The sequence below is a fragment of the Physeter macrocephalus genome, chromosome 17, assembly GCF_002837175.3.
Source record: "Physeter macrocephalus isolate SW-GA chromosome 17, ASM283717v5, whole genome shotgun sequence".
Taxonomy (NCBI): Eukaryota; Metazoa; Chordata; class Mammalia; order Artiodactyla; family Physeteridae; genus Physeter; species Physeter macrocephalus.
In genome coordinates, this window is record NC_041230.1 from 43,162,287 (window position 1) to 43,189,102 (window position 26,816).

At 42.0% G+C, this 26,816-nt stretch overlaps 1 protein-coding gene and 1 long non-coding RNA gene across 2 annotated transcripts in view; one reads left to right on the plus strand and one right to left on the minus strand.

Moving 5' to 3' along the window:
• The window catches only part of LOC102989045 (ATP-dependent RNA helicase DDX19A), a 25,641-nt gene extending 3,319 nt beyond the window's left edge, over positions 1-22,322 (minus strand). The window contains exons 1-10 of the mRNA XM_007102565.4: positions 22,107-22,322; positions 18,537-18,585; positions 13,390-13,440; positions 12,223-12,358; positions 9,821-9,913; positions 7,602-7,704; positions 7,090-7,204; positions 3,153-3,330; positions 2,544-2,781; positions 76-238 (exon numbers count right to left, since the gene is read on the minus strand). Coding sequence (XP_007102627.1) covers positions 76-238; positions 2,544-2,781; positions 3,153-3,330; positions 7,090-7,204; positions 7,602-7,704; positions 9,821-9,913; positions 12,223-12,358; positions 13,390-13,440; positions 18,537-18,585; positions 22,107-22,322 — 1,342 coding nt within the window. The remainder of the gene's footprint in view (positions 1-75; positions 239-2,543; positions 2,782-3,152; positions 3,331-7,089; positions 7,205-7,601; positions 7,705-9,820; positions 9,914-12,222; positions 12,359-13,389; positions 13,441-18,536; positions 18,586-22,106) is intronic.
• On the plus strand, positions 22,318-25,555 carry LOC114484076 (uncharacterized). Its single transcript, XR_003676584.2, has 2 exons — positions 22,318-22,433; positions 25,225-25,555. It is a non-coding gene; the product is annotated as an uncharacterized lncRNA (long non-coding RNA).
• The last annotated feature ends 1,261 nt before the right edge of the window (positions 25,556-26,816 follow it).

Genomic DNA, 26,816 nt, shown 5'->3' on the forward strand with positions numbered 1-26,816 from the left:
CCACCGGAGTGTCCCGCAGACGAGGATCTCTCTCGCTACCCCGAGCCTGCAGACCAGGACACAGTCTCTGCTCACCGCGGGCACACACGTTGGTGGTGACCAGAACCTTCTCTTTGCCCTCTCGGAAGCGCTCAATCACTGCAGCCCTCTGCTCCACCACCATTTCACCACTCAGCAGAGCCACCTGGTGGCCTTCTTTTGAGAGCTCTGCTGCCAGCCAACTAGCTGTTTTGCGGGTCTGGAAGGAAGAAAACATTTCAGAAATCAAAGTACCTTAAGAGAATATTTTTGATCTGGAAAACTACTAAAACTTTACAGTTAAGCATTAAATGTCTTAAAATTGTTAACATGATGTGGTATAAAGAAGTAACCATGTCACCTGGGTGCTAATCTTAGAAAAATATTTAACCTTAATATAATCACAAGGGGGAGAAAATCAGAGACATTCTAAAGACTACTTACTAGTCTGAACTGGTTTTTTTGGGGGGTTTTTTTTTTTTTAAGATTTTTTGATGTGGACCATTTCCAAAGTCTCTACTGAACCCGTTACAACACTGCTTCTGTTCCATGCCCTGGCCCCTTGGCCCCGAGGCATGTTGGATCCCAGCTCCCTAACCTGGGATCAAACCGGCACCCCATACACTGGAAGGCGAAGTCTCAACCACTGGACTGCCAGGGAAGTCCCTAGCCTGGACTCTTCAAGATGTCCACGTCATGAAAGGTGGAGAAAGGGTTATAGATTAAGGAAGTCTCAAGAGAGACTAAATGCAACAGACGATCTCTGATTGGCTCTTAGGTTTAACAGCAGCAGCCAAAAGCAATAAAGGCCATTTTGGTACACATGGGGCAAGTGGCATATGACGGACTACAGAGAGGACGCTATCGCTGCAACATAGTGAAAGGCGTGACAGTGGTACTGTGCTCATGCAGGAGCACGTCTCATTCTGAGGAAGCATTTAGGTGGGAAATGTCCTGATATCTACAACTGACTTTAAAATGATTCAGCAAGGGACTTCCCTGGTGGCGCAGTGGTTAAGAATCCACCTGCCAGAAACTAACACACCACTGTAAAGCAATTATACTCCAAAAAAGATGTTAAAAAATAATAATAATAAAGTGTGCATAAAACCCTTACCCTAGAAAGGGACACAACAAATTTAAAATAATTACATTAGGCAAGATTTGTTTATACTGAATTTCTAATTCTTACTGTTTAAAACTGTCAGGTGCTTTATTAATTGATACTTTCACAAAATGAGAAATGAGTAATTTCTTTGATGGAAAATCATTAGTGCTATATGGTGCAAATCACCTGATAATTTAAAAATGTAAGGCATGGCTTCTATCAAGTTACATTTCAGTAGAGGAATAACATGCTTACAAAAGGTTTTTTTTATAGTAAGTATTTATATACACACATACTTTCTAAATATACTGAGTTACATTATGTCTGGAATAAAACAGTTAATCAAAAGGATCTATACTGCAGTTTTCTACCATATATGGCATTAGATATATATCCCAAAGCAAAATAACTGAAAGTATTTTATTAAATTTAAAAAAAAAAGAATCCGCCTGCCAACACAGGAGACATGGGTTCAAGCCCTGGTCCGGGAAGATCCCACAGGCTGCAGAGCAACTAAGCCCGTGTGCCACACCTACTGAGCCTGTGCTCTAGAGCCCACGTGCCACAACTACTGAGCCCACGTGCCGCAACTACTGAGCCTGTGCACCAAGAGCCTGTGCTCCACAACAAAAGAAGCCACTGCAATGAGAAGCCCGTGCACCAAAACAAAGAGTAGCCCCCACTCGCCACAATTAGAGAGAGCCAGCGTGCAGCAACGAAGACCCAACGCAGCCAAAAAAAAAAAAAAAAGATTCAGGAAAAAGTACACATATCCACCACACAAAAGCTTATGGATAAAGCAAATGTTGACAACAGGTGAAGGGCATGAAAGTGCTCATTTTGTATTTTTTTCATCTTTTCTGTAGGTTTGAAAGTTTCAATTTGAGTTTGGGAAAACAATGCCACTCTAAAAAAAATTTTTTTTTAATCTACAGGTATTCCAATAATAGAGTAAGAGCTCTCTTATTCTTACCTCGCTTAACAGAATTTTGATGTTTTCTTCAGCGATCTTAGCTATTCCTGAAAAATTATTTGGCTATTATAAATGGGGTCTATCCTTCCATTTTCTAAGTGTTTGTGTTTGACACTGGAAAACTACTTATTTTCTAGTAATTTTCTAGCCAACCGTCCTGTTTAGTTTCTTATTTTTCCTACAGATATCAGTTGATTTACTTGGGTTTTCTAATGTATCACCTACAAATAATATAAAGTTCAGGAGACTCTATGCTTAGACTATGTATATGCCTCAGGATACTAAGAAGAAATTGTTCCTTACATCTTCACAAACCAGCCACAGGGAGGGAACCTGGGCCCCCAGCGCTAAGTGGGGCTGGCTGAGAGGGAGGGCGCAGGGCCACACCCTCCAGGGGAGCTCCTCCCCCGCAGGCCGCCTCCTGCTGCTGCTGCGGCTACTCACATGGCAGAAGATCATGGCTTGAGCGATGGTGATGGCCCCGTAGATGTTACACAAGGCCTGGAACTTCTCATCTCTGCTATTGCACAGGACGTAATACTGCTTGATGGTGTCCAGGGTCTCCTCCTCGCGCTTCAGTTTGATGATGTTTGGGTCTGGGACCACCTTCTGGGCAAATTTCCAGACAGAGTCTTCGAAGGTGGCAGAGAAAAGCAGCATCTGGCAGTTCCTGGGAAGCATCCTGCAAGGGAAGGCCCAGGTGTTCGACATGACCCCGACCGAGTGTTTCACTGGAAGGAACAGAAGCACAGCCTCCCCAGGCTTGGATGACCTGTGTCCCCAGGAAGGTGGCAAAGCAGGGAGGAGCACTGCAGGGAGGACGGAGGAGCAGATGTGGGGCAGGGACGGGTGGTGGTAGAGTCCCTAAGTCTCCTTCCTCAACCCAGGCTGGGGGTATGGTCAGTGCGACATGGAAATGGCCCACCAAACAAATGCCTCTGAAAGCTGCAGAGTAAAGAACCTGGCAGGGGCAAGAAGAGGAGGGTGAAGTAAAAGGAGATGATGCTGCAGATCAGGAGGCCAAGAAGTTCCTCCTGGCTCATGAGTTCCTACCTCTGGATGCGGATGCTCTGATCTTGGTGGCCCTGAGTAGCTATCATCACGTCAGCCTCATCCAGAACAAACACCTTGATCTTCTTGGGGTCAATGAACTTGAGCTTGGAGCACCAGTCCAGAACGGTCCCAGGGGTGCCAATGACAATGTGCTCACTGATCTTCTGACCTCTTTCCACTGTGGAGACAAGATGTGTTCTGTGGGTATTTCCATGGCTAAACCTGCTTTCGAAATTGAAAGCCTTGCCCATCCTTCCAGAGCTAGAACAAGTTAATTCCAGATTTCAAAACCCAGGGGTGTTACCCAAAAGTTTTGTGTTCTTCTACTATAAAATGGGCATAATGACACCTATCTCACTGCACTGTGGTCAGGATTAAATCCTACACAGTTAACCCTCCATGAGTGTTAGTTTCCCTTTTTCTACTTTTTCCTGTAATTCCCCATCACCCAACTCTTTTTCTTTAGCATAACACTTATTCTTTTTATACCATCCCTTCACTCATGGTTCATTGATTTCCTTATAAATTGGTAGTTTTGAGTCCTAGGATCCTGGCCCAATGATTTTTTGCTTTGTTAGACATTTTAATTGTGTAGACAGTTTTCCTAAGTACAAATTCTCTTTGATTGGAAAAAAAACACATTACTCTCAAACTGTACCTGGTGGGAGTTGAAACTGATATAACCATCTATCAAAATTACTAATGCATGTAGCCTTTGACCAGTGCTTCCACTATTACGAATCAATCCTGTTTGTACATGGATATATGTGAAATAACATATATGCGAGGATATGCATGCATTAAAACATAACTAAGTAAAATCTGACACACCGAATGGATGACACCAATAAAAGTATAAAACTGTTTAGGAACTGATGTGGAACAATCTCCAAAATACATTATTAAATGTGAAAAAGAGGTTGCAGAGCAATTTGTATACCAATAGGGGCAAAAAAGAATACATGTAATATATGTACATGCGTGTGTGAGTGTTCTGTCTATCTCATCTATCTCTATTGCAGTGCCATGAGGGATGCAGGATCTTAGTTTCCCGACCAGGGATCGAACCCGTGCCCCCTGCAATGGAAGCGCAGAGTCTTAACCACTGGACTGCCAGGGAAGTCCCTACACGTTATCACATTATCACTTGCCTGTAGCCACACAGACTATCTCTGGTAGGACATGTGAGGAACGGGTTAGTACTGGGTGCCTTTAGGCAGGCAGAACCAGGTGGTTGAAGGGTATGGGAAAAGAAAAGTTTCTACCATATATCCTTTTCAATTTTGAAACATGTGAATGTCAACTATTTTCAAAACAAAATTTAAAGTTCGAAGAGAAAGGGACTTTGGTCAGGAATTCATTAACTCCATTGGAAAAGTTTTAAATGAACTCTTCAATACATTGTGGTTCTCACTGTCCACTGCCCATCAGTCTAAATTGAACTTTTAAAAAAATGATACCTTAGGGGGCTTCCCTGGTGGCACAGTGGTTGAGAATCCGCCTGCCGATGCAGGGGACACGGGTTCGTGCCCCGGTCCGGGAAGATCCCACATGCCGCGGAGCGGCTGGGCCCGTGGGCCATGGCCGCTGAGCCTGCGCGTCCGGAGCCTGTGCTCCGCAACGGGAGAGGCCACAACAGTGAGAGGCCCGCGTACCACACAAAAAACCAAAAACAAAACCAAAACCAAAAAATGATACCTTAAATAGTTAATATACTAATCCTTCACACAGTGAAGTCCCCTGTTATAAAACAATCTAGAGAAGATACATGTTGTCACAAGATTCTGGTACACTACACTTAGCTGCACCTATCAGTGTAAGACATCAAACACACACAAAAATACTAATAATTTCTGGTTAAAGTACTCTTTCTGCATGCTGAAACATGATGGTTTCCTCCAGGAAAAGCCTTTGTGTGGTAACTGTACTAGCCGTTTTTGTTTGTTGACTGACAGACAAACTACAGAAAATCAATCGGGGAATTCCCTGGCGGTCCAGTGGTTAGGACTCCGCGCTCTCACTGCCGAGGGCCCAAATTCGACCCCTGGTCGGGGAACTAAAGTCCCACAAGCCGCACAGTGCGGCCAAAAAAAAAAAAAGAAGAAGAAAATCAAGTAGGGAATTTGATATACACTTTCCTGAAAATGAACAAAAGAGAGCCTATCTCTTAAATGAAAACAACTGACTGTTATTTGTTGTCATGATAACGTTTCAGCTTAAGGGAAAATTAGAATTTTGGAACACTTCTGTGTGCTGCTGTAGGTTTGAGAGTTTCTCCGTGTATAAACTCCTCTGAGTTGGTTGGTGGTGATACTAATGCATTTTAAATGCTATTTAAAATTTTGTATTATGAAATATGTCAACATTTGGAAGATCAGCATAACTCAATAAGACAGTATTTTCCAAATGACCAAGGTATGATGTTAGAAAATCACAGTTGGGCAAAAGATGCATTCAAAGTGCAAGGGAGGGCTTCCCTGGTGGTGCAGTGGTTGAGAATCTGCCTGCCAATGCAGAGGACACGGGTTCGAGCCCCGGTCTGGGAAGATCCCACATGCCGCGGAGCACCTGAGCCCATGAGCCACACTACTGAGCCTGCGCGTCTGGAGCTTGTGCTCCGCAACAAGAGAGCACGTGACAGTGAGAGGCTTGTGCACCACGATGAAGAGTGTCCCCGCTCGCCACAACTAGAGAAAGCCCTCGCACAGAAACGAAGACCCAACACAGCCAAAAATAAATAAATAAATAAATAAATAAATTTTGAAAAAAGAAAATAAACTTGTTTTTTAAAAAAAAAGTGCAAGGGAGACCAAGGAATTTTAATGTAACAGTACGAAGAGTTCATTAATATGATTTCAGATATCACATGGCAACTAACTTTTAAGTAATTACCACTTGTTAATAAGTTTTGGTATGGCATCCAAAAAAACAATATCTAAAATTATAAGAAAGGCTAGATTTTCTTTATATTCTTCCAAAGTAAGTACACTTGGGGTCCTCAATAATGTTTAAGAGTATGAGAGAGCAAAAAGTTTAAGAACCGCTGCTCTAGGCGATTATAAACTGCTGGGTTGAAGGGATGTGTCTCATTTTTCTAGGTAGTGCCAACTGCTTCTGGAAGTCAGTGTGCCAGTATATACTCCCCATTGGAGCACATGAGCCTTCCAGTTCTTCTACATCTTGGTCAACACTTGGTCTGTCAGACTTCCTCATTTCTACCATCTGAGAGGCATACAGTGGTTTCACCTGACGTTTCCCTGATGACTAATGAAACTCATCATCTTTTCATGTTTACTGGCCATCTGAATTCCTTCTTTTGTGAAGCGTCTGTTCAACTGGGCCTCTCTCGTCCATTTTCCTATTGGAATGCTTACTTTTTTCTAATTGATTTGTAGTTTTATATATTCTGATAACTTCTCCATTACCCATTTTCTACCTGCCCCTCCTCCGATTTTAACCCATATTTTCTACATTCTGCAGAACACATGAAAACAGAATTGGTGGAAGAGTTTCTGATTTGGTAAGAGCAAGTGAACTGTACGTGCTCTTAGATTACTCTTACTAAAGCTGTGCTTTACTTTTAAAGAAAGGGAACTGACCCAACCTACCATCTTCAGTGCTCATCCCTGCCTCGTAAGCAGCTTCCAGAACTCTGGATGCTGAATTCAAACCCTGGCTCCTCAGTGAAATACTCCACACTTTAAGAACCCCGTGACTCATGAAGGGATTTTTTTTTTTAACAACTTAAAATCTTATTTTAGGAGTGGAGAGAATTATTAACAAGTCAGCAAGTATTTAAGTAGATTTGCTAAAGGCAACACTGGGCTCCAAGGTCAGAATGAACTAGAAAGTTGAATATCATCACCTCATCTTCAAAATTCAAATACCCAACCACCCGCCCCAACTCACGGCCTAGGTCTTGCTCCTTTATACTCACATTTATTGCCTCGAACAGCATAAGCAAGCTTTAGTTCTGGATGAAATCTGCCCATCTGCTCAATCACTTTTCCTGTCTGAAGCGCCAGCTCATAGGTTGGGGAGAGGCACAGACACTAACGGGCAGATCACAGAAGATGAGTTTAGGGAGAGCCTTGTAGTAACAGACAACAGGCTCTAAAGCAACAAGTACACTGATGTCATTACCACTTGAACAGTGTAGGAAACCACATCCTCGTCAACCAGGCCCACATTTCAGCTGTAGACAGAAGCCTTCAATAGGGAGCCCTGGCTTGGCAGATGCCTTCAGAAGCCACTGTTTAAGGCTGCTGCTTCCGAATCTATTCTACCCAGGTAAGGGCCTGGTGCACCATTGGGCTTTGCCTGAGCAACAGTCTGAGGCATCAGACGCATTCAGACTGTACCAGGGGCACCCTCGTTAGACAGCCGCCCAGATGGCGCAGCCATTCCCAGGACGAGCAAGCCAGGGCCCCCAGGATTCCACCCCCTCACCTGGGGGTATCTCTCTGCTGGTTCCACTCGGCTGAGCATGGCCAGGACGAAGGCAGCTGTTTTACCAGTACCAGACTGAGACTGGGCAATCAGGTTCTGTGGGCTGGATGAAGGAAGAACAGAGATGAAAATAATATTGGTTAATAACAAGTGTTGGGACTTCCCTGGTGGCGCAGTGGTTAAGAATCCGCCTGCCAATGCAGGGGACACAGGTTCGAGCCCTGGTCAGGGAAGATCCCACATGCCGCGGAGCAGCTAAGCCAGTTCGCCACAACTGCTGAGCCTGCATTCTAGAGCCCGTGCTCCGCAACAAAAGAAGCCACGGCAATGAGAAGCCTGCGCACCACAACAAAGAGTAGCCCCCGCTCACCGCAACTAGAGAAAGCCTGTGCACAGCAACGAAGACCCAATACAGCCAAAAAAAAATAAACAAATTTATTAAAAACAAAACAAAAAACAATCAAGTGTCCAAACGTTCTTTCTGGGTGGTAGGAATAGGGATTCCCCCTTCATGCGTCTATTATCCAGGTTTTCTGCACTGAGTACAATGATAAACTTTTTATATGTTGTTAAAAAAACCTGCTTAAATATTAAGTGAAATGGGCTTCCCTGGTGGCGCAGTGGTTGAGAGCCCGCCTGCCGAAAAAAATATATATATATATATATATATATATATATATATATATATATATATATATAAAGTGAAATGATGATTATTTTAGATGGGCTCACACTAAGAAATGCTCATTCTAGACTCTAGCACAGCCAGAGTGCTCTAGTTTTATACCCCAAGGGGCCTATGGAAATTAAGACTGCAGAGTAACATCTGTGCCCAGACAAATCCCTGAGCCATAATGTGTCTTCAGGACTCGGCTCCTACTAGGTGCTCCCTTTTCTCATCTTTATGGAAAATTTAAGAGAACAAGTCAGATGCTTTAGAAGGAACTTTCACATTTCACTTCAGGTAACCCAATGTCATGGGAATAGGTGGCATTTTTTAAAAAAAATTTATTTATTTTTGGTTGCGTTGGGTCTTTGTTGCTGCGTGTGGACTTTCCCTAGTTGCAGTGAGCAGGGGCTACTCGTTATTGTGATGCGCGGGCTTCTCATTGCGGTGGCTTCTCTTGTTGCGGAGCATGGGCTCTAGGCGTGTGGGCTTCAGTAGTTGTGGCACGCGGACTCAGTAGTTGGGGTTCATGGGCTCTAGAGCGCAGGCTCCGTAGTTGTGGCGTGCGGGCTTAGTTGCTCCACGGCATGTGGGGTCTTCCCAGACCAGGGCTTGAACCCGTGTCCCCTGCATTGGCAGGCGGATTCTTAACCACTAAGCCACCAGGGAAGTCCTAGGTGGCATTTTTATCATTAAAAAAGAGGGACTCCTCTGGTGGTCCAGTAGTTAAGACTCTGAGCTTCCACTGCAGGGGGCACAGGTTCGATCCCTGGTCGGGGAACTAAAATCCCACATGCTGTGTAGTGCAGCCAAAATATAAACAAACAAACAAACAAATAAATAATACAGTTGAATGAAAAAAGTTGCTCCCTAAGTACAATACCATTTATGTAAGGTTTAAAAATATGCAAACTTGGAATTCCCTGGCAGTCCAGTGGTTAGGACTCGGCGCTTTCAGTACCAAGGGCCAGGGCCAGGGCCCGGGTTCAATCCCTGGTCAGGGAACTAAGATCCCATAAGCCACGCAGCATGGCCAAACAAACAAACAAACAATGAAAGCAAACTATGTAGTAAAAGGATAAAGAAACATGAGAGAATAATGCCCCACATCAGTGATGCTCACTTGGGAGGGGGAGGGGGAGGGGCTGTGAATCGGGGGAGTTATATGGGGGCTACAACTGCCAACTAGATTAATGGCAGCTTTATTTCTTGGCAGGATGGGGTTACGGAGATGTTCCCGGTATTCCTCCTGATATTTTTTGCAGGTCTCAAAATTTTCAAAATTATTAAAAAACAATAGCAACAACAACAACAAAACAGTTTTTAAAACTGCATAGAATAACAGCACTAACTTTTTCTATCAGTTTTTATTAAGTGGAAAAGGCAGAAACTGTATTGAATTGCATCTGACTCTCTCTGCATCTGTCTAAGCTGTTCCCCTGAAGAAGCACGTTGCTCTCAACGGCCCATCTTGTGCTCAGGAACACTACAGCTCTTGGTGGAAGACGCTGAACCCAGTTCTGAAGAGGTGTGCCAGGGTCCATATACTTACGGCTCAGCAAGCATCATGGGTAACGCATTCTCTTGTATCTTGGATGGTCGATTGAACCCCATGGCATAGACTCCCTGCAGAAGCTGTGGTTTCCTAGGAGGCCAAGGAGAGAAAGATGGATTCCTAGTTGTTGAAATTGTTTTAAAGGCCTAGAATTTTATTTTTCCCTATATCTAGCAAAGAATGATACTTCCTGTCAGACAAATTTTCCTGTGCCTTAAAAAATACTAACTAAAACAAAACAAAACCAAAATCTTTCCCTACTAAATCTTAATCTGAAACTATTATGCAATTTATAAAATCCACGCTAGTTTCCTTTCTTGGAGAAATTCATCTTTCAGGAGACCCACAAATTCGGTTGGCCTTGGATGACAAACATTCCCAGGATACTGGAAGAATGGTACTTATTAGTTCATAATATAAAATAAATTATAAAAGACATATCTAAAAATAAACACTGCTTACTATGCCGCTAAGACACAGAAGTCCCTTTAGGGAATGAGATTTGTTTTCATTTCTCAGTGCAGATGCTCCACTGAAGCACAGTCACTGTGTTCCATGGACCTTCCAAAGCCAACTGTGCAAGAACTCGGGACAGTTGAGAGGTAAGAAAATTGATTCAGCCAGTTTCTCGTAAATAGGTAAAGGAAGTTCAGTTATCATACTGAACTTTACGAGTGATTAGATTGACTTATTATGTCAAGTCAAAATCAAAACTGGAAAAGCACCAACTTCTTATATAAGTAGCCACACAACAAATATCAAATAAAGCTGCTTTTGTAGTACATTTATAATAAGCTCTCTGCTACCTCTAAATTGAAAGGGTGTTTAACAAAAATCCCACCACACTGTTTTTAAAGAAAAGTCAAACCAAGTCAAGAGTGTACTCTAAGCCTTCCTTAGAGTTTAACAGGCTCTCTAAAAGGCAATTCTTCTGGCATATGGTGGTTCTCAGACACAAAGAACTTTGAAAAGTAACATCCATTTGGAAGAAAAGGTTGTGAAGCTTAGCAGATTCTGATTTGGTTGCCAAGGAAACAAAGTCACTACTGAAAGAGGACCCAAGTGATCCAAGAAGTTTCAGTGGCTCATTATTTTTCTTTTACTTTGCAGATCTTTTCAGTAAAAAACAGACCAAGTATATTAGGTGACCTAGGTTTTATTCTTTGTTTCCTTTGGCTACTAACAATTAAATCAGAAAGAACTTGCCTTTTCAAAGAGGACAGTTCATCACTGGTTGACCTGAGAACCCCAGTCCTTTAAATGAAAGGAACTTAAAAAGACCACTGATACTTGGAAAAGCAAGCTGTCAGAGCACACCTAGCTGCTCAGACAGAATTTATGAATGGAAGCAGAGATGACAGATTTGCTGAAAAAAGCCTTTGACAGAGAAAATACACACAGAAAAGTCTAATGTCCTGAAAATATTCATAAAAAAAGGCCACACTTTAAAAACCTTGCTCTGAGCTACTGCTGCATTAACAACTTGATTTGGTTCTAGTTAGCTCTCTTATTTTAAGTGTCTCTTACTCTAAAGTGGTGGCAATAGCTGGCAGAAACGTGGCCCCTATTTGCCTACAGTGGGCATATGATAGATTTTGCTGAACAAAGGCAAAGAATCCATTCATTCCACCACTTTCTTATTCACTAGCTGTTTTCTGTCTATGCTTTGCGTCGTGGCAGGCAGCAAGAATGGTAGCTATGTCTTGTGTTACTCATAACACCCAGCATAGTGTCATGTACATAAACCAACGACCCTAAATACCTCTTTACTAACTTACTGAAGGAAACGAAAAACTTGGCATAACATTACATAATTCTCCGCCTTTAAAACAAGGACATGTTAGAAGTCATTCTCACCACAGTGCATAAGTCTGCACACTTAAGGCTTAATTCTGGGTTCTGGATTTTTAAAAAAATTCCGGAACACCGAAGGCTGATTTCCACTGCAGTTACTGGGAATCCTGCATAGGCTTCTTGGACAGATTTTATAAAAGCAGATAAACTATTCTTAACACTGTAAACCCTATAGTCTAACAAAAGGGCTTACCTAATAAGAAATGTTCCTGACATCCAGAAATCACCTGTCAGCCAATATTTTATTGAAAGTTCTAAGAGCATAAAAGAAAAAAGACTTTCAGCTATGATGAATAAATCTGTGGCATTTAAAAATCCCTAAGGAGAAGAACTGGGTAGCCAAGAGACAAGGGTGGAGGGAGACCATCACTTTTTCATACTTTTAAACTTTTGAATCATGTGAATTATTAACTAGTCAAAGTAAATATACTAAGATTTTTTAAAAATAAAAGTAGAAAGTAAAACTCCCACAAGATCTCTGATATGCTAAGTCTTATAAAGGAGGGACTAGCAAGGAACAGTTGTTCAAAGGAATGGATACTCACAGCCGAAGCTCCTCGAAGGACTTCACCGAGTAGAGCGGGGAGTTTGGATCCCGCTGCAGGACTTCCACTTGGTTGGTGTTATCGACAAGGTTGCTTCTGATCAGCTTGTTGAGTAAGGACTGGGCGGCTCTGTCCTCTGTAGGAAAAAACCAGTAGATCTTCCTCATATTCACTGGGCAAACCCCACCCTTGTGAAACCTCTCTCCCCATGTCTGCACCCACACCTGAATGGCCCAGCAAGGTGGGAGAAAAACATAATCACACCAAAAGGTCTCACTTTAAACTCCTGACTGCTAGACTCAAGTGGGCTGAGCCGCCCAGCAAGACTTTATGTTTCTATATGCCACTTATTCACTCTTCTCTCTTCAACTTCTAACCTCTCCACATTCTCACTCATCTAATGACCCTGCTACTCACTTCCCTGAGAAGTGAACGTAATCAGAAGCACCTCCACGCGCTGCCGTGACAACCCACACACCCACTTGCGTTTGTGTGCGTCCTTTCCACCTTCCCTGCTGTAACTATGGATGGACCGCCATGCTCCTGAGGCTAGCCCCTTATACAATGGGTCCCATTCCGTCTTTCAGACAAGGATATTTCTCCCAGCAGTGACCTTCTCTCTTGCATGATCAGTTTCTCCCTCTAACGGATCATTCCCACCAGCATGTATACACGTTGTAACACCTCTCATCATAAATATGCTTCCTCCTTTATCCCACATCCCCATCCAGTTACTGTCCCAGTTCTCTGCTCCCCTTTATGGAACATTCCCTGACAGGACTGTCTATACTCATGTCTTCACTTTCTCTTCTCCCCTTCTCTGCAGAATGCACACTGAAGAGATTTTTTTAATTTAACCTCCCCACCTGACCTCAACAGCCCTTGTCAAGCTCACAAATGACTACTACACTCTAAATCAACTGAACAATTTTTAGTTCTCTTAACCAACTTATTACCTATATATGACTCCCTACTTTTGAAACACTTCCTTCTTTTGGTTTCTGGGATACCACTCTCTTTTGGTTCTCCTTCTATCTCACTGTTTTCAGTTTCTTGGCTGATTCCCCTCATCTCCTTGATCTTATAACTCAGAATGCCTCTGGCTCCAGAGAGGCACGTCCTAGGTGATACTATGTCTCTTGCTACAGGGTTTCAAAGATTAGTTACCTTTCTCTTCTTCATCTGTTTTCTCTGGAGTGGCATTGGTTTTGATAACACCTACACAAGAAAACAGTTATCATAATCAGAAAGGCAAGTATCAAATCCACTCAAAAGGGGACCTCCCTGGTGGTGCAGTGGTTAAGAATCTGCCTGCCAATGCAGGGGACACGGGTTCAAGCCCTCGTCCAGGAAGATCCCACATGTGGCGAAGCAATTAAAGCGGTGTGCCACAACTACTGAGCCTGCGCTCTAGAGCCTGCACGCCACAACTATTGAAGCCCACGCGCCTAGAGCCTGTGCTGCACAACAAGAGAAGCCACCACAATGAGAAGCACACACAATGCAACGAACAGTAGCCCCCACTCGCTGCAACTAGAGAAAGGCCGTGCACAGCAACGAAGACCCAACACAGCCAAAAATAAATATAAATAAATAAATTTATTTTTTAAAAAAATCCACTCAAAAGGTGGGACAATATAAATATCAAACCTTATTTAAGTGATCAAAATTTAAATAGTTGGCGTTTCTATACATTTAATGAATTTTTACTCCTAGGAAGTTTAGTGCATAAGAAAATTTCAAATTTCTAGAAATGCTGGCTGACTTCAGAGTGATCAGATATGTCACCTCTGACTTACTTATTTAAAATATAGCATTATTATAACTATATTTAAAATACAGCATTATGTTAGCAGACACAATTAGACATGAGAAAGAAAATAAAGGTATTAAAAATTAAAAGGAAGAGGTAAAATGATCACTTTTTTAGATTACAAAAGATTGTAAACTTGCAGGACTAAGAGTATCAACTTAAAAATGACTACAAAATAAGATATCTCAGTAAAAGATAAAAGAGCTAGGTACAAAATAAATAAATAGAATTCAGTAGCTTTTATAAATAGAGATATTATTGAAAAGATCCTCTTTAAATAGCAACTAAAAAGACAAAATATTGCACCTAGAAATAAAATTAACAAAAAATATGTGAGACTTATATGAAGAAAACTTTAAAACACTCATAAACTAATGCAAAGAGATAAAGCTAAAAAGCTCATAAATAAAAATGGAACTCTAAGATATTCAATTAACCCAAAAGAAAGCAGGAAAAGAGGCAGAGAAACAAAATATAAGGGGACAAACAAACAGTAAAATTGCTAACCTAAACCCAACCACATCAATAATTACATTAAATGCAAACGGATAAAATACTCCAATTAAAAGACAGAGATTATTAGAATGGATAAAAAAGCAAGATCCAACCGTCAGCTGTCTACAAGAGGCACACTTTATTTTTTAATTTTTTAAAATTGAGGTATAGTTAATTTACAATATTGTATTAGTTTCAGGTGTACAACATAGTGATTCAAAATTTTTATAGATTATACTCCTACAAGAGACACACTTTAAAAATAAAGACACAAATAAGTAGAAAGTCAGTGGATGGAAAGAGATACCTCATGCAACCAGTAAGCATACGAAGGCTGGAGTGGCTCAGGTAATGCAGATTTTAAGACCAAAATCACCACCAGAGATAAAGGAGGATATTTTTAATAAGAGGTCCATTCATCAGGAAGACATAAATGTGAATGTACCTGGCAACAGATCTGCAAAACACAGGAGGCCAAAACTGACAAAATTAAAGGGAGAAATAAGACTATTCCACAATTGTTGTTGGAAATTTTAACACTTCTCTTTCAACAACTGGAAGAACTAGACCAAAAAGCAAACAAACAAAAAACAGTCAAGACATAGAAGATCTGAGTTAACACTATCAACAACGGTGGCCTAATTGACATTTAGAGGACACTATACCCAATAACTGCAGAATCATATTTAAAGGTTTCTGATCAAAATGGAGTTAAATTAGAAATTAATAAGATATCTAGAAACCCCCCAAATATCTGGAAATCAAACAACACACTTCTAAATTATCCATGGGCCAATGAAGAAATCAAAAGGGAAACAAACTATTTGACATACATGATAAAAAAGAAGAGGAAAGTAAACCCAAAGTAAGTAGAAGGAAAAAAAATACAGAGTAGAAATCGATGAAATAAAAGACAAATATTCAAGAAAATTAACATTGCTGAAGCCTAGCTCTTTGAAAAGATTAAAAAAACTGATAAGTCTCTAGGTAGACTCATCAAAAAAAAGAGAACAAACACATACCGCCAGTAATAGAAATGAAAGAGGGGACATCACATATGCTACAGTCATTAAAACATTCCTAAAGGACACAAAAAGGGATTTGAAAAAAATGGAAAGACTTAATCATAGGTTTTATAAAAAGACTCAATAGCATGTAGATGTTAAGTTATAAATATAACATGGTCCTAGGAGAAATACTAAAAGATTCTTTGTCTTCTTAGAACTAGTCAAGTTGACTATAACAGGATACGTATGGAAAATAAGAATAGCCAGGAACACTCTAAAAAAAGATCAATGGGGACTTCCCTGGCGGTCCAGTGGTTAAGACTCTGCACTTCCACTGCAGGGGGCATGGGGTCAATCCCTGGTCGGGGACCTAAAATCCCGCATGCTGTGTGGCACAGCCAAAAAAAGATCAATGAATGGGGACCAGCACTCACAGATATTAAAGCATGTCATAATGCTCCAGCAATCAGGAATATGATCCTGGTACATGAATATGCAAAATAAACTTGATAGGATAGATGAGAAAATGCAGAATTTGGTATATAATACAGGTGGATCTCAAACTAGAGAGGAAGAATGGACTATTACAAAAGTGGCACTGAAACAAGTCTGTAGCCATCTTGAAATTAAAAAGGTGAAACACACTAGAGAAAACACTTTGTATCCATACCTCACAATTCACACTAGGAAAAATTCCAAAAGGATCAAGGACTGAACTATGAAAACTGACTCAAATTCCAGAAATAATAATGTAAAAGACTGATACGTTTGACTATATAAACATGTTTGCAGAGGGACTTCCTTGGTGGTCCAGTGGTTAAGACTCCATGCTCCCAATGCAGGGGGCCCAGGTTCCATCCCTGGTCAGGGAACTAGATCCTGAATGCAGCAACTAAAGATCCCGCACGCTGCAACGAAGATCCTGCGTGCCGAAACTAAGACCTGGCGCAGCCAAATAAATAATTAATTAATTAAAAAAAAAAAAGTTTGCAGGGCAAAAATACACAAGAAACAAGTCAAAAGACAAAACTGACTGAAGTATTAGCAACTTCTATCACAATCTTAAAATATGAAGTTCTTCATATTTAGAAAAAAAGAAAAAGCTCAGTAGAAAAGGAAACAAATTCCTTTATACTTATGAAAATACTCAACCTTATTAATGAAATACAAAATGTATTACACTGATCCACCAGGTTTTACCTGTCAGATTAGCAAAATTTCAAGTTTTTGACTAAAAATTCTGTGGTGGGGCTATAGGGAAACACTTTCATGCTTCACTGATAGAAATATAAATTGGTATAATACTTATAGAGGGTACCTTGAAAAATACTGATAAAAAGTGCAAGTGCACATGCCTCTGACCATGGATATCCATTTTGGGGGAATTTATCCTACAAACGTATTTGCATACATGTAAAAAGAATTAAGTTCATGGTTATTCCATGAAACACTTTATAACACCGAGAGAATGTGACCAACCCAAGTATCTATCGAAAGATGACTGGTTAAATAAATTATGGTCTATCAACACAATGTAATACTATGCAGTTACAAAAGAGAGTGAAGAAACTCCATTTACTGGTAAGGAAAGCTTGCCAAGGTATGTTCTTGAATGAAAAAAAAGTAAGTACACTGTGTATACTCTGCCATCTTTTGGTGAGAGAGAGGGAGAAAAAAATCTGTATTTGTTTTGCATAAAGAAACATGGGAAGTGCAACTGAGATTATCATACTAAGTGAAGTAAGTCAGAAAGAGAAAGACAAATACCATATGAGATCACTTATAATGTGGAATCTAAAATATGACACAAATGAACCTATCTATGAAACAGAAACAGAGTCACAGACATAGAGGACAGACTGGTGGTTGCCAAGGGGGAGGGGGTTGGGGGAAGGATGGAGTGGGAGGTTGAGGTTAGCAGATGTAAGCTATTATACATAGAATGGATAAACAACAAGGTCCTATATAGCACAGAGAACTATATTCAATATCCCATGATAAACCATAATGGAAAAGAATATATAAAAAAAGAATGTGTATGTATGTATAACTGAATCACTTTGCTGTACAGCAGAAATGAACACAACATTGTAAATCAACTATACTTCAATTAAAAAAAAAAAGAAACTTTGGAAGAATATTAAAAATCCAGTAACAGTGGTTACTTATGGCATAGGGTGGTATATGGGTTGAACTGTATCCCCCCCCAAAATTCATATGATCAAGCCGTAACCCCCCAGTATCTCAGAATGTGATCTCCTTTTGAGATAGGTTCACTGCAGATGTATTTAGTTAAGATGAGGTTGTTAGGATAGGCCCTAATCCAGTATGACCAATGTTCTTATTAAAAAGGGAAATTCTGGATGTAGACATGCACAACACCATGAAGGCAGAGACTGGGGTGATGATGGCAGAAATGCCTATAAGCCAAGGAATGCCAAAGATAGCCAGCAAACCATCAGAAGCTAGGAAGAGACATGGAATAGATTCTTCCTCACAGCCTTTAGGAGGAACTAAACCAGCTGACACCTTGATCTCAACATTTCTGGCCTCCAGATCTGAGACAATAAATTTCTGTTGTTAAACCATCTAGTTTGTGATACTTTGTTGTGGGAGCCCTAGCAAAGTAACATAGGTGGGGAGTGGGGTCTGGGTAAATGGTGGTCCAGGATGGGAAGGAGGCCTTTCACTTACTTATACTTTCTGAATTTTGAACCCAGATTAACCTTTCAAAAAATTAAATTAAAAAAAACTTAAGGAAACATTATCAAGTGAACAGTGACTGTACAATCCAATAGTGATTCTTGATTTTAAGGAGTCAGAAGCTAGATAAAATGTGGAAAACTCATCTATCTCCATCATTAATGAAACCGAATTTACTGGTTCTCAAACCCAGTGCTGACATTTGCCAAACGTGCGAAATGAAAGCTCCTTTCCACACTGCAGCTATGAGTGCAAAGCAGAAGTGCACATGTAGCTTGTAGTTACTAGTGACTCACCATTGGTATCTGGTTTGACTTTCTCTTCCTTGATCTGCAAATTACTCATCTGAATGGGAATAAAAGGAAATACTTAAGAGTAGAGACACCTGATAACCAAATACCATGAATTACACAATTGACCGTTAAACAAAAGGTTTGAACTTCAAGGGTTCACTTATTCAAGGATAAATGCTACAGTATTACTCAACCCATGGTTGGTTGAATCCAAAGATGTGGAACCACATATACGGAAGGACAATGTTAGCTATTTGGGGATTTTCAACTGCAGGGAGGGTTGGGGGCTCATATCCCCCAAGTTGTTCAATGGTTAACTACATTTATTAAGCTCATGTACACAAGTCTAAATGGTAAAACAAAAAAGGGGAGAGGGTCTTACCCAACTGTTAGGAAGCAATGTTTATTTACTTATTTTTAATTTTAATTTTATTTTTTTGGCCGCGCCGCACGGCATGTGGGATCTTAGTTCCCCGACCAGGGATCAAACCTGTGCCCCCTGCAGTTGAAGTGGGGAGTCCCAGCCACTGGACCACTGGGGAATTCCCAGGAAACAACATTTTAAAACATTTACTTATACCAGCCACCCAATAAGCAGAGTGGTTGAAACCAGATACCAAGTATCTTTAGGTCTATATTTGTGTTATTCATAATAACACAGCTAGATTAGGGTTGTAGGTTAAAAAAGATTTGAAACCAATTCTCAGTAACTGTCTTTTAGGGAATACCTGATGCTAAATACTAGATTTAAATTCTGGAGTACAGAATCATATCCTTTATAATACTTTTTGATTTATTTGTGGCTGTCAATTTTATACTTCTGACCTGATTCCTCCTGAACTCCAGTGCCGCATTTCCAAATGCTTGATGGGCACTGTATAGAAAAGAGTTAACACAGCAGGTCTGACTGCTATCCTTAGGAAAGCCAGCTTGCAAAGTTGGTCCCTGGCTGGCATCTGGAAACTTGGATTTGGAGAGAGTTCCCACCATTCCCAGAACCACTGAGGGGTTCACTAACTATCTTTCTAAAAACGTGGTTTACAATAACACCTGGTTTCCTTCCAGGGGTCTGGAATTTTGGTACCTGCTAGGCAAAGAATGACGATGTGATAGACCCCTAATAAAAACCCTGAGGACTGAGTCTCCAACGAGCTTCTCTGACAACACTTCATATGTGCTGTTATAATCTGTGGCTAGAGGAATTAAGCAGGAATTAAGTGGAGCTTGTGACTCCTCTGGGAGAAGATTCTTGGAAGCTTATGCCTGGTTTCCTCTGGACTTTGCAACACAGGCCTTTTCCTTTTGCTAATTTTGCTTCTCATTGTAATAAATCACAGCTGTGAGTACAATCATCTGCTGAGTCCTATGAGTTCTCCCAGGAAATCATTGAACCTGGACACCTCTTGGTGATTCCCAACACAGGTATTTACCAAGTTGTCCTCCTTACCTCAAATTCAGAACAGCCAAACATGAACTCATCACCCTACATATCAAATCTGCTGTTCCTCCCACTCCCCTAATCCTGTTACTAGCACTATATTAACACCACCTTGTGGGATCCAGGTTGAAAACAGTAATCTTTGCCTTTATCTCCCTTTTTCTTAAATCTTCATACCTCCACAATTATCTTTTTTCTTTTTTTTTTGCGGTGCGCGGGCCTCTCACTGTTGTGGCCTCTTCCATTGTGGAGCACAGGCTCCGGACGCGCAGGCTCAGCGGCCATGGCTCACGGGCCCAGCCGCTCTGCGGCATGTGGGATCTTCCCAGACCGGGACACGAACCTGTGTCCCCTACATGGGCAGGCGGACTCTCAACCACTGTGCCACCAGAGAAGGCCCACAATTATCTCTTGAATCCAACCCCTCATCTTCACTTTCATCATTCAACATAGGCCCCCTATCTCTGGGCTATGAGAGTAACTTCCACGTTAATCTCCTTTCCTTTAGACATCACTCCTAATATATTCCGTTCTCTGCAGTCCAATAAATCTTGCTAGCTCTCAGATCTAATCTTGTCAGTATCCTTCTTAAAAACCCCCAAACCAGCCAAATAAATCCTTTCATCTTTAAGTTCTTTGTTAAGGGCCAAAGTACACTCCTACGATATTTTCAGTACTGCTCCTACTACAACCCGATAACCTTAAGCTGCAGCAAAAATGAGTTCTGATTCCTGTTCTCTAGGCAAGTGCAGCACTTCTGTGCATTCTATTCTAAAATGCCGTTCACCTTCATCTCTATCTTAAATGATTATTTTCTAATATCCAGCACAAATATAAACTTCTTCACGAGGAATTTCCCTGACTTTCCTACTCATAAACATCCTCTCCCCATTCAAAGTTCATTTCTCACATTATTCTTACCATTTTCACAGCACCTCCCACATTCTAGGCTTCCTAACTAGACTGTAAAGCTTCTTCCTAAACTTCCCTGGATTTAGCCCATTTCAACTATCTGCTGAGAAACTGACAATCCTCCCAAAGCAATAAAAGGGTGACTGGAGAAGAAATGTAATTTAGGCATTAAAAGGTTACATAAGGCTTCCCTGGTGGCGCAGTGGTTGAGAGTCCGCCTGCCGATGCAGGGGACAGGGGTTCGTGTCCTGGTCCGGGAAGATCCCACATGCCGCAGAGCGGGTAGGCCCGTGAGCCATGGCCGCTGAGCCTGCACGTCCGGAGCCTGTGCTCCGCAACGGGAGAGGCCACAACAGGGAGAGGCCCGCGTACCGCCAAAAAAAAAAAAAAAAAAAAAAAAAGGTTACATAAGACTTCAGACTACATGGGACTTCCCTAGCGGTCCAGTGGTTAAGACTCCACGCACGCTTCCACTGCAGGGGGCACAGGTTCGATCCCTGGTCGGGGAACTAAGATCCCTCATGCCGCACCTCATGCTGCAGGGGGCGGGGGTCGGGGGGGGAAGCCTTCTGACTACAAAAAACCCCTATATTCTTAAAATCAATGGTCCATTACCACCAAACAAAGGTAACTTAGAGATAAGAACGGGGAGTCACAGTTTACACTATAGTTAACTTCCCACTGAATGGATCTTCATTAATCAAAGAACCAATATATGAAATTAAATGTCTCTTTAAACACAGATGAAACAATTTGTAGTGCCTTCCCCCATTTGCAGTAGATTGAAACACTAAATATAAACTTGAATCTGTTATTCTGCAAAGTGCTACAAACCGCCAACCATGTTAAGCACGCATCTAAAAAATGGTAAAATAAGAGCAGCAGTGAATCACTCAGAAACCAGATGAAAAAGAGAATCAGCATTGCGCCTTTTCTTACAATCCCCACTGAGAAGGAGGTGCAGTGCAGAAAAGACAGCATACATAGCAGGGACAGATTTGCCACAGGATAAAAGTCTTTAACTGGCCCAGATCAAAGGAAAAGGCTCCATACTGGTCTCTTCTGCCTTAGCCGCAAATCAAGGCTAAGAGATTCCTCCCAGCAAACCTTTAGGGGTGTGTGGGCCACGGGCCTGCCCAACCCAGGGAGCTCCCTGGACTCCAAGCAGGGTCGGCTTGGGCCCTCCTACTACGCTCGCCCCGCCTGGAGCTGAAGCCACTGACCGACTTGACAGCCGCTTCCTGCTTGTCCACTGCCAGAGCCCACGAATCGGTGGCCATGGTCCCGGAGGAGGAAGGCCGACTGGAGAAAAACACAACCGCACGCACGGCAACACCAGCCGGGAACTCTCTGCAGGCGCAAGAACCACACTCACGCAGACCGGAAGCGGCGATGCGCGAAGGTGTCGTCAGTTTCCGTCCGGCGCGAGACGTCACCATCCGCGCGGCGCCACGCAGGGCCTAATGTCTGGCTTCGCTTCCACTCTTCGGGCCCACACCCGCTTTTTCCGCGGACTCCCCCGGGGGCCACCTCATCGTGCCTGGAAATCCGTAAGTTCTATGGGGTGAAACTCGTAGACCTCACTTCTTTGCCTTACGTCACTCTGAAGTAACCTAAATTTTATTTTTACGTCTGCGACGTCTCATAATAAATGTATAAGTCTCTGAGCTGTAAAGCCTTGCGCAAAGGAAAGTCCTAGGAGAAAACTATGTGATGCCAGTTTCTACAGTTAACGAACGAGGTAACGTGTAAGACAGCAAAAAAGAAAGCGAAACCAAACGCCCTAAACCCCCATAATTCCACCACAAAAAACAAAAACAAAAAAACCCCCAGGGCTTCCCTGGTGGCGCAGTGGTTGCGCGTCCGCCTGCCGATGCAGGGGAACCGGGTTCGCGCCCTGGTCTGGGAGGATCCCACATGCCGCGGAGCTGCTGGGCCCGTGAGCCATGGCCGCTGAGCCTGCGCTCCGGAGCCTGTGCTCCGCAACGGGAGAGGCCGCAGCAGAGGGAGTCCCGCATACCACAAAAAAAAAAAAAAACAAAAACCCCAGCGTTTTCTTTACCTTCTGGGTCCTTCTAATTTCTGTGCATATGCATTGTAGCACCGGTGTTTTACATAGTCTTAAGCAAAGTACACATACAATTTTAAATTTGACTTTGTATACGGCTAAATATTTTTGAAAGTCAATTATCGATTTAATGTCATTGAAGTCCGTCAGTCTCACATCACGTAAATTACCTAAGTCCCCTTTCTCCCCCCCTTAGGGATATAGGGTTTTTCCATGTTTTATTATTAATTGATAACACTTCAGTGAGCATTTCCACCCTATCAAAAATCATTTTATTTGTTTGTTTCCAGTTTACTTTTTGTCTCTCCCCACTAAAATATTAACTCTTCAAACAAGAGCAAAGATCTTATCTGTCTTAATCACAGTTGATTAAAGAACCTAGAAAAATGCATGGCACATGGTAGACACCCAATAAATATTTTTTAATGTATGGCTAAATAGACTAATGAAGATTTTAGTTCAAAATGTGTTACTCTAGGACACATTTCTAATCATTGCAACATTTATGTCAAAATGTATGAATGAGGGACTTCCCTGCTGGTCCAGTGGCTAAGACTTCGAGCTCCCAATGCAGGGGGCCAGGGTTTGATCCCTAGTCGGGGAACTAGATCCCACGCGCATGCCGCAACTAAAAAAAAAAAAAACAACGATCCCGCCTGCCGCAACAAAGATCCCACGTGCCGCAACTAAAACCTGGCGCAGCTAAAATAAATAAGTAAATAAATGTTTTTTTAAAAAAGGATAAATGGTCAGTAAGCACAAGAAAAAGAGCTCATTAAAAATCATTAATTATTAAGGAAATGCAAATCAAAGTCACAATGAGATACCACTGCACACTGGATAGAATGGCTAAAATTAAAGATTGACCCACCATGTGTTGGTAAGGTTGTGGAATGTTAAAGAAAAAAAAAATCAGACACTTGTTAAAGATGATAACGCAAACGCAAACTTTACTTAGGACCATCGCCATAAGTATAGGGATAACTGCAATGGGATTTTGCACCAGAGGAGAAAAATTTGGCTCAATTCCAAATACAGCACGGGCAAGTGGGAATTTATAGCCAAGGAGCAGGGGAGTGGATAGAAAATTACTAAGAGGAAACATCAGGGGTAAGGACAGTTTTTGTTAAATCGATGTAACAGGATTCTTGCTGAAGACAGGCCAGGATGATCAGACAACACCTGGGAGATGGTGGAGGATGAAGAACTTGACCAGATATTGAGGGCGATCAGATATCAAGGGTGGGCAGTTCTTGTTAAAACTAGATTTTACAAGTGCACAGATGGTCTGAGGAGAAGGTTCAGGAGCCTGACTAAATGTTGGTCAAGCAAGGAAACTGTCAGGAGCAACTGGAACTCTCTTAAGCCTCTGGAGAGAATGTAAAATGGTACAATGGTTTTGTAGAACTGTTCTGCAGTTTCTCAAGAAGTTAAACCTATACTTCCTCTGTGATCCAGCAGTTCTACTCCTAGTTACTGTCCAAGAGAAATGAAACATAAAGACTTGTACACAAATGTTCACAGCAGATTTACTCATAATAGTCCCAAACTGGAAACAACCGAAATGTTCATCAACAGGAGAATGGATAGGGGCTTCCCTGGTGGCGCAGGGTTAAGAATCCGCCTGCCAACGCAGGGGACACGGGTTCGAGCCCTGGTCCGGGAAGATCCCACATGCCGCGGAGCAGCTAAGCCCGTGCACCACAACTACTGAGCCTGCACTCTAGAGCCCATGTGCCACAACTACTGAAGCCTCTGCGCCTAGAGCCCGTGCTCCACAACAAGAGAAGCCACTGACTGCAATGAGAAGCCCGTGCACCGCAACGAAGAGTAGGCCCCGCTCACCGCAGCTAGAGAAAGCCCGTGCGCGGCAACGAAGACCCAACACAGCCAAAAATAAATAAATAACAGGAGAATGGATAAATAAATTTTGGTATATTTATTAAATGGAATCCTTCTCAGCAATAAAAAGGAACAAACTACTGATACACATGATGAAATAGATGAACCTTACAGACATTATGTTGAAGGAAAGATGCCAGACACAAGAGATGCATACTGTATAATCCACCTGTATGAGAGTCAATGTAAGCAGCTCTTTGCAGGAGACTACCCTCAGCAGGAAGCCCCTTTTCTTGTCACTTCAGTAAAGCTGTATAGTAACTAACTTTTAAGCCCGGCACCCCCATGCTCTACTCATCAGTGGCCCAAGCACACCTTTCAAATCTTTTAGTCACACAAAACCTTGCCTAACTTGTTGGTCCTTTCCACAGATCAAAGAAGTAGAAGAGACGAATAAGTGATTAACAGATGACCACATCTCTTCCCTATCTTTCCCTTCAGTAATCTCCCAAATAAACTCTGTGATCAAACTGTGTGAACACGATCACATGTAGAGGAAGATCACAAGAAGTTGAGGAGCCTGCACACAGTGGGGAATGGCGACGCCTCAGACCCCCATCTCAATGATTAACTGAGATTACATCCCTCCTTCCCTTTAAAAGTTTCATAAGCAGAATCTTCGGAGGTGGTTTTTGGGGGTACATTGAGTCCACCATCTCCCCAGATTGCCGGCATTCTGATTAAAGGCACTTTTCCTTTTTACCATTTGTGAGTATTGATTTTGTAAGCAGCAAGCAGCCAGGACCCCCATTCGATAACAGTGAAAATGTTCTGTATTTTTTTAATAATGTTCTGTATCTTAATTGGAGTGGTGGTTACACATCTGTATACAATTGTCAAAACTCAGAATTATACACTTAATATTTGTGCATTGCACGTCTATGTATATGTCAATTAAAAATAAAACAAAGCAATGTAATGAGAAAATCAAAGTGTAAAAAATAGAGGTAGTAATAAATTTATTTTTACTTAAAAAAGTGGGGGGAGGGTAAGAATGTTTTCTCAGTTCTTAACTACTGATCATAACAGAGGGCACGCACACATTATGCTTACAGAAGTAAGGATGCCAAACGCCATATTGTCTTCCCAAGTGACTAGTCTAATTCCCAGCACACCACCAGTGGAGTTACTGCTTAGAGACTACATTGTTTATTAGGAGACAGCGCCACAGTCTAACTCCACATAAAGCAGCAACACTGAGGGAGACTGCTAGTTGGTTATCTAAGGGAAAAGGGAAAAATGCTCCTTCTGTCTTACTATTATTATAACAATCGCTTTAATAAAAAATCTAGATCTTGAGGCAACTATCCCTCTACTCTTTTTTATCTCAAACACAGCAGAACTTCTCATGACAGTCAAAAGCAGCAATATCAAGACTCAATTTAAAGTTATTTTGGAGGCAGAGGGTCTTGCTTAGAGCAAAAATTGAAGTCTGGGTGCCCACTGCCCTCTTTCCACTGTTGTTTCATTATGAAGTGCAGCTGCTCTAACACTGAGAGGGTGATTCCTACATTGCTTCCACTGAAACACAATTCCTGGAGATAAACGTGGTCTCGGGGAACTGAGGATAGGATTTTTTCTTGCATTTGATTTTAGGGTGCTTACTAAAAAATTTTTAAATTTATTTCACTGCCTGCACCTACTGGAAGGGTGATTGGCATTTGATTAATCCAGGTGAGTGTTCTCAGGGAGGTGCAGGCTGAGGCTCCAACTGGGACAGTGAAACCAGCCAGCCTGTTTGGAGCAGCTCTGGGCAACAGGGAACCCTCTGCCAAGGCTGCCAATACCGTGGTTAGCTGAGGTTTATATCCCTAAAGGACAGCATCCCACTGGTAGCCACTGAGAATCCCATTCCTGTTCAGATCCGAGACCAACGAGAAGGGCACGTTCTCATGAAACTGCGAACTAGACAGCCTGCCCTGAGTCGTATTCAGTTACACTGGGCAGATGACAAGAGCTAACA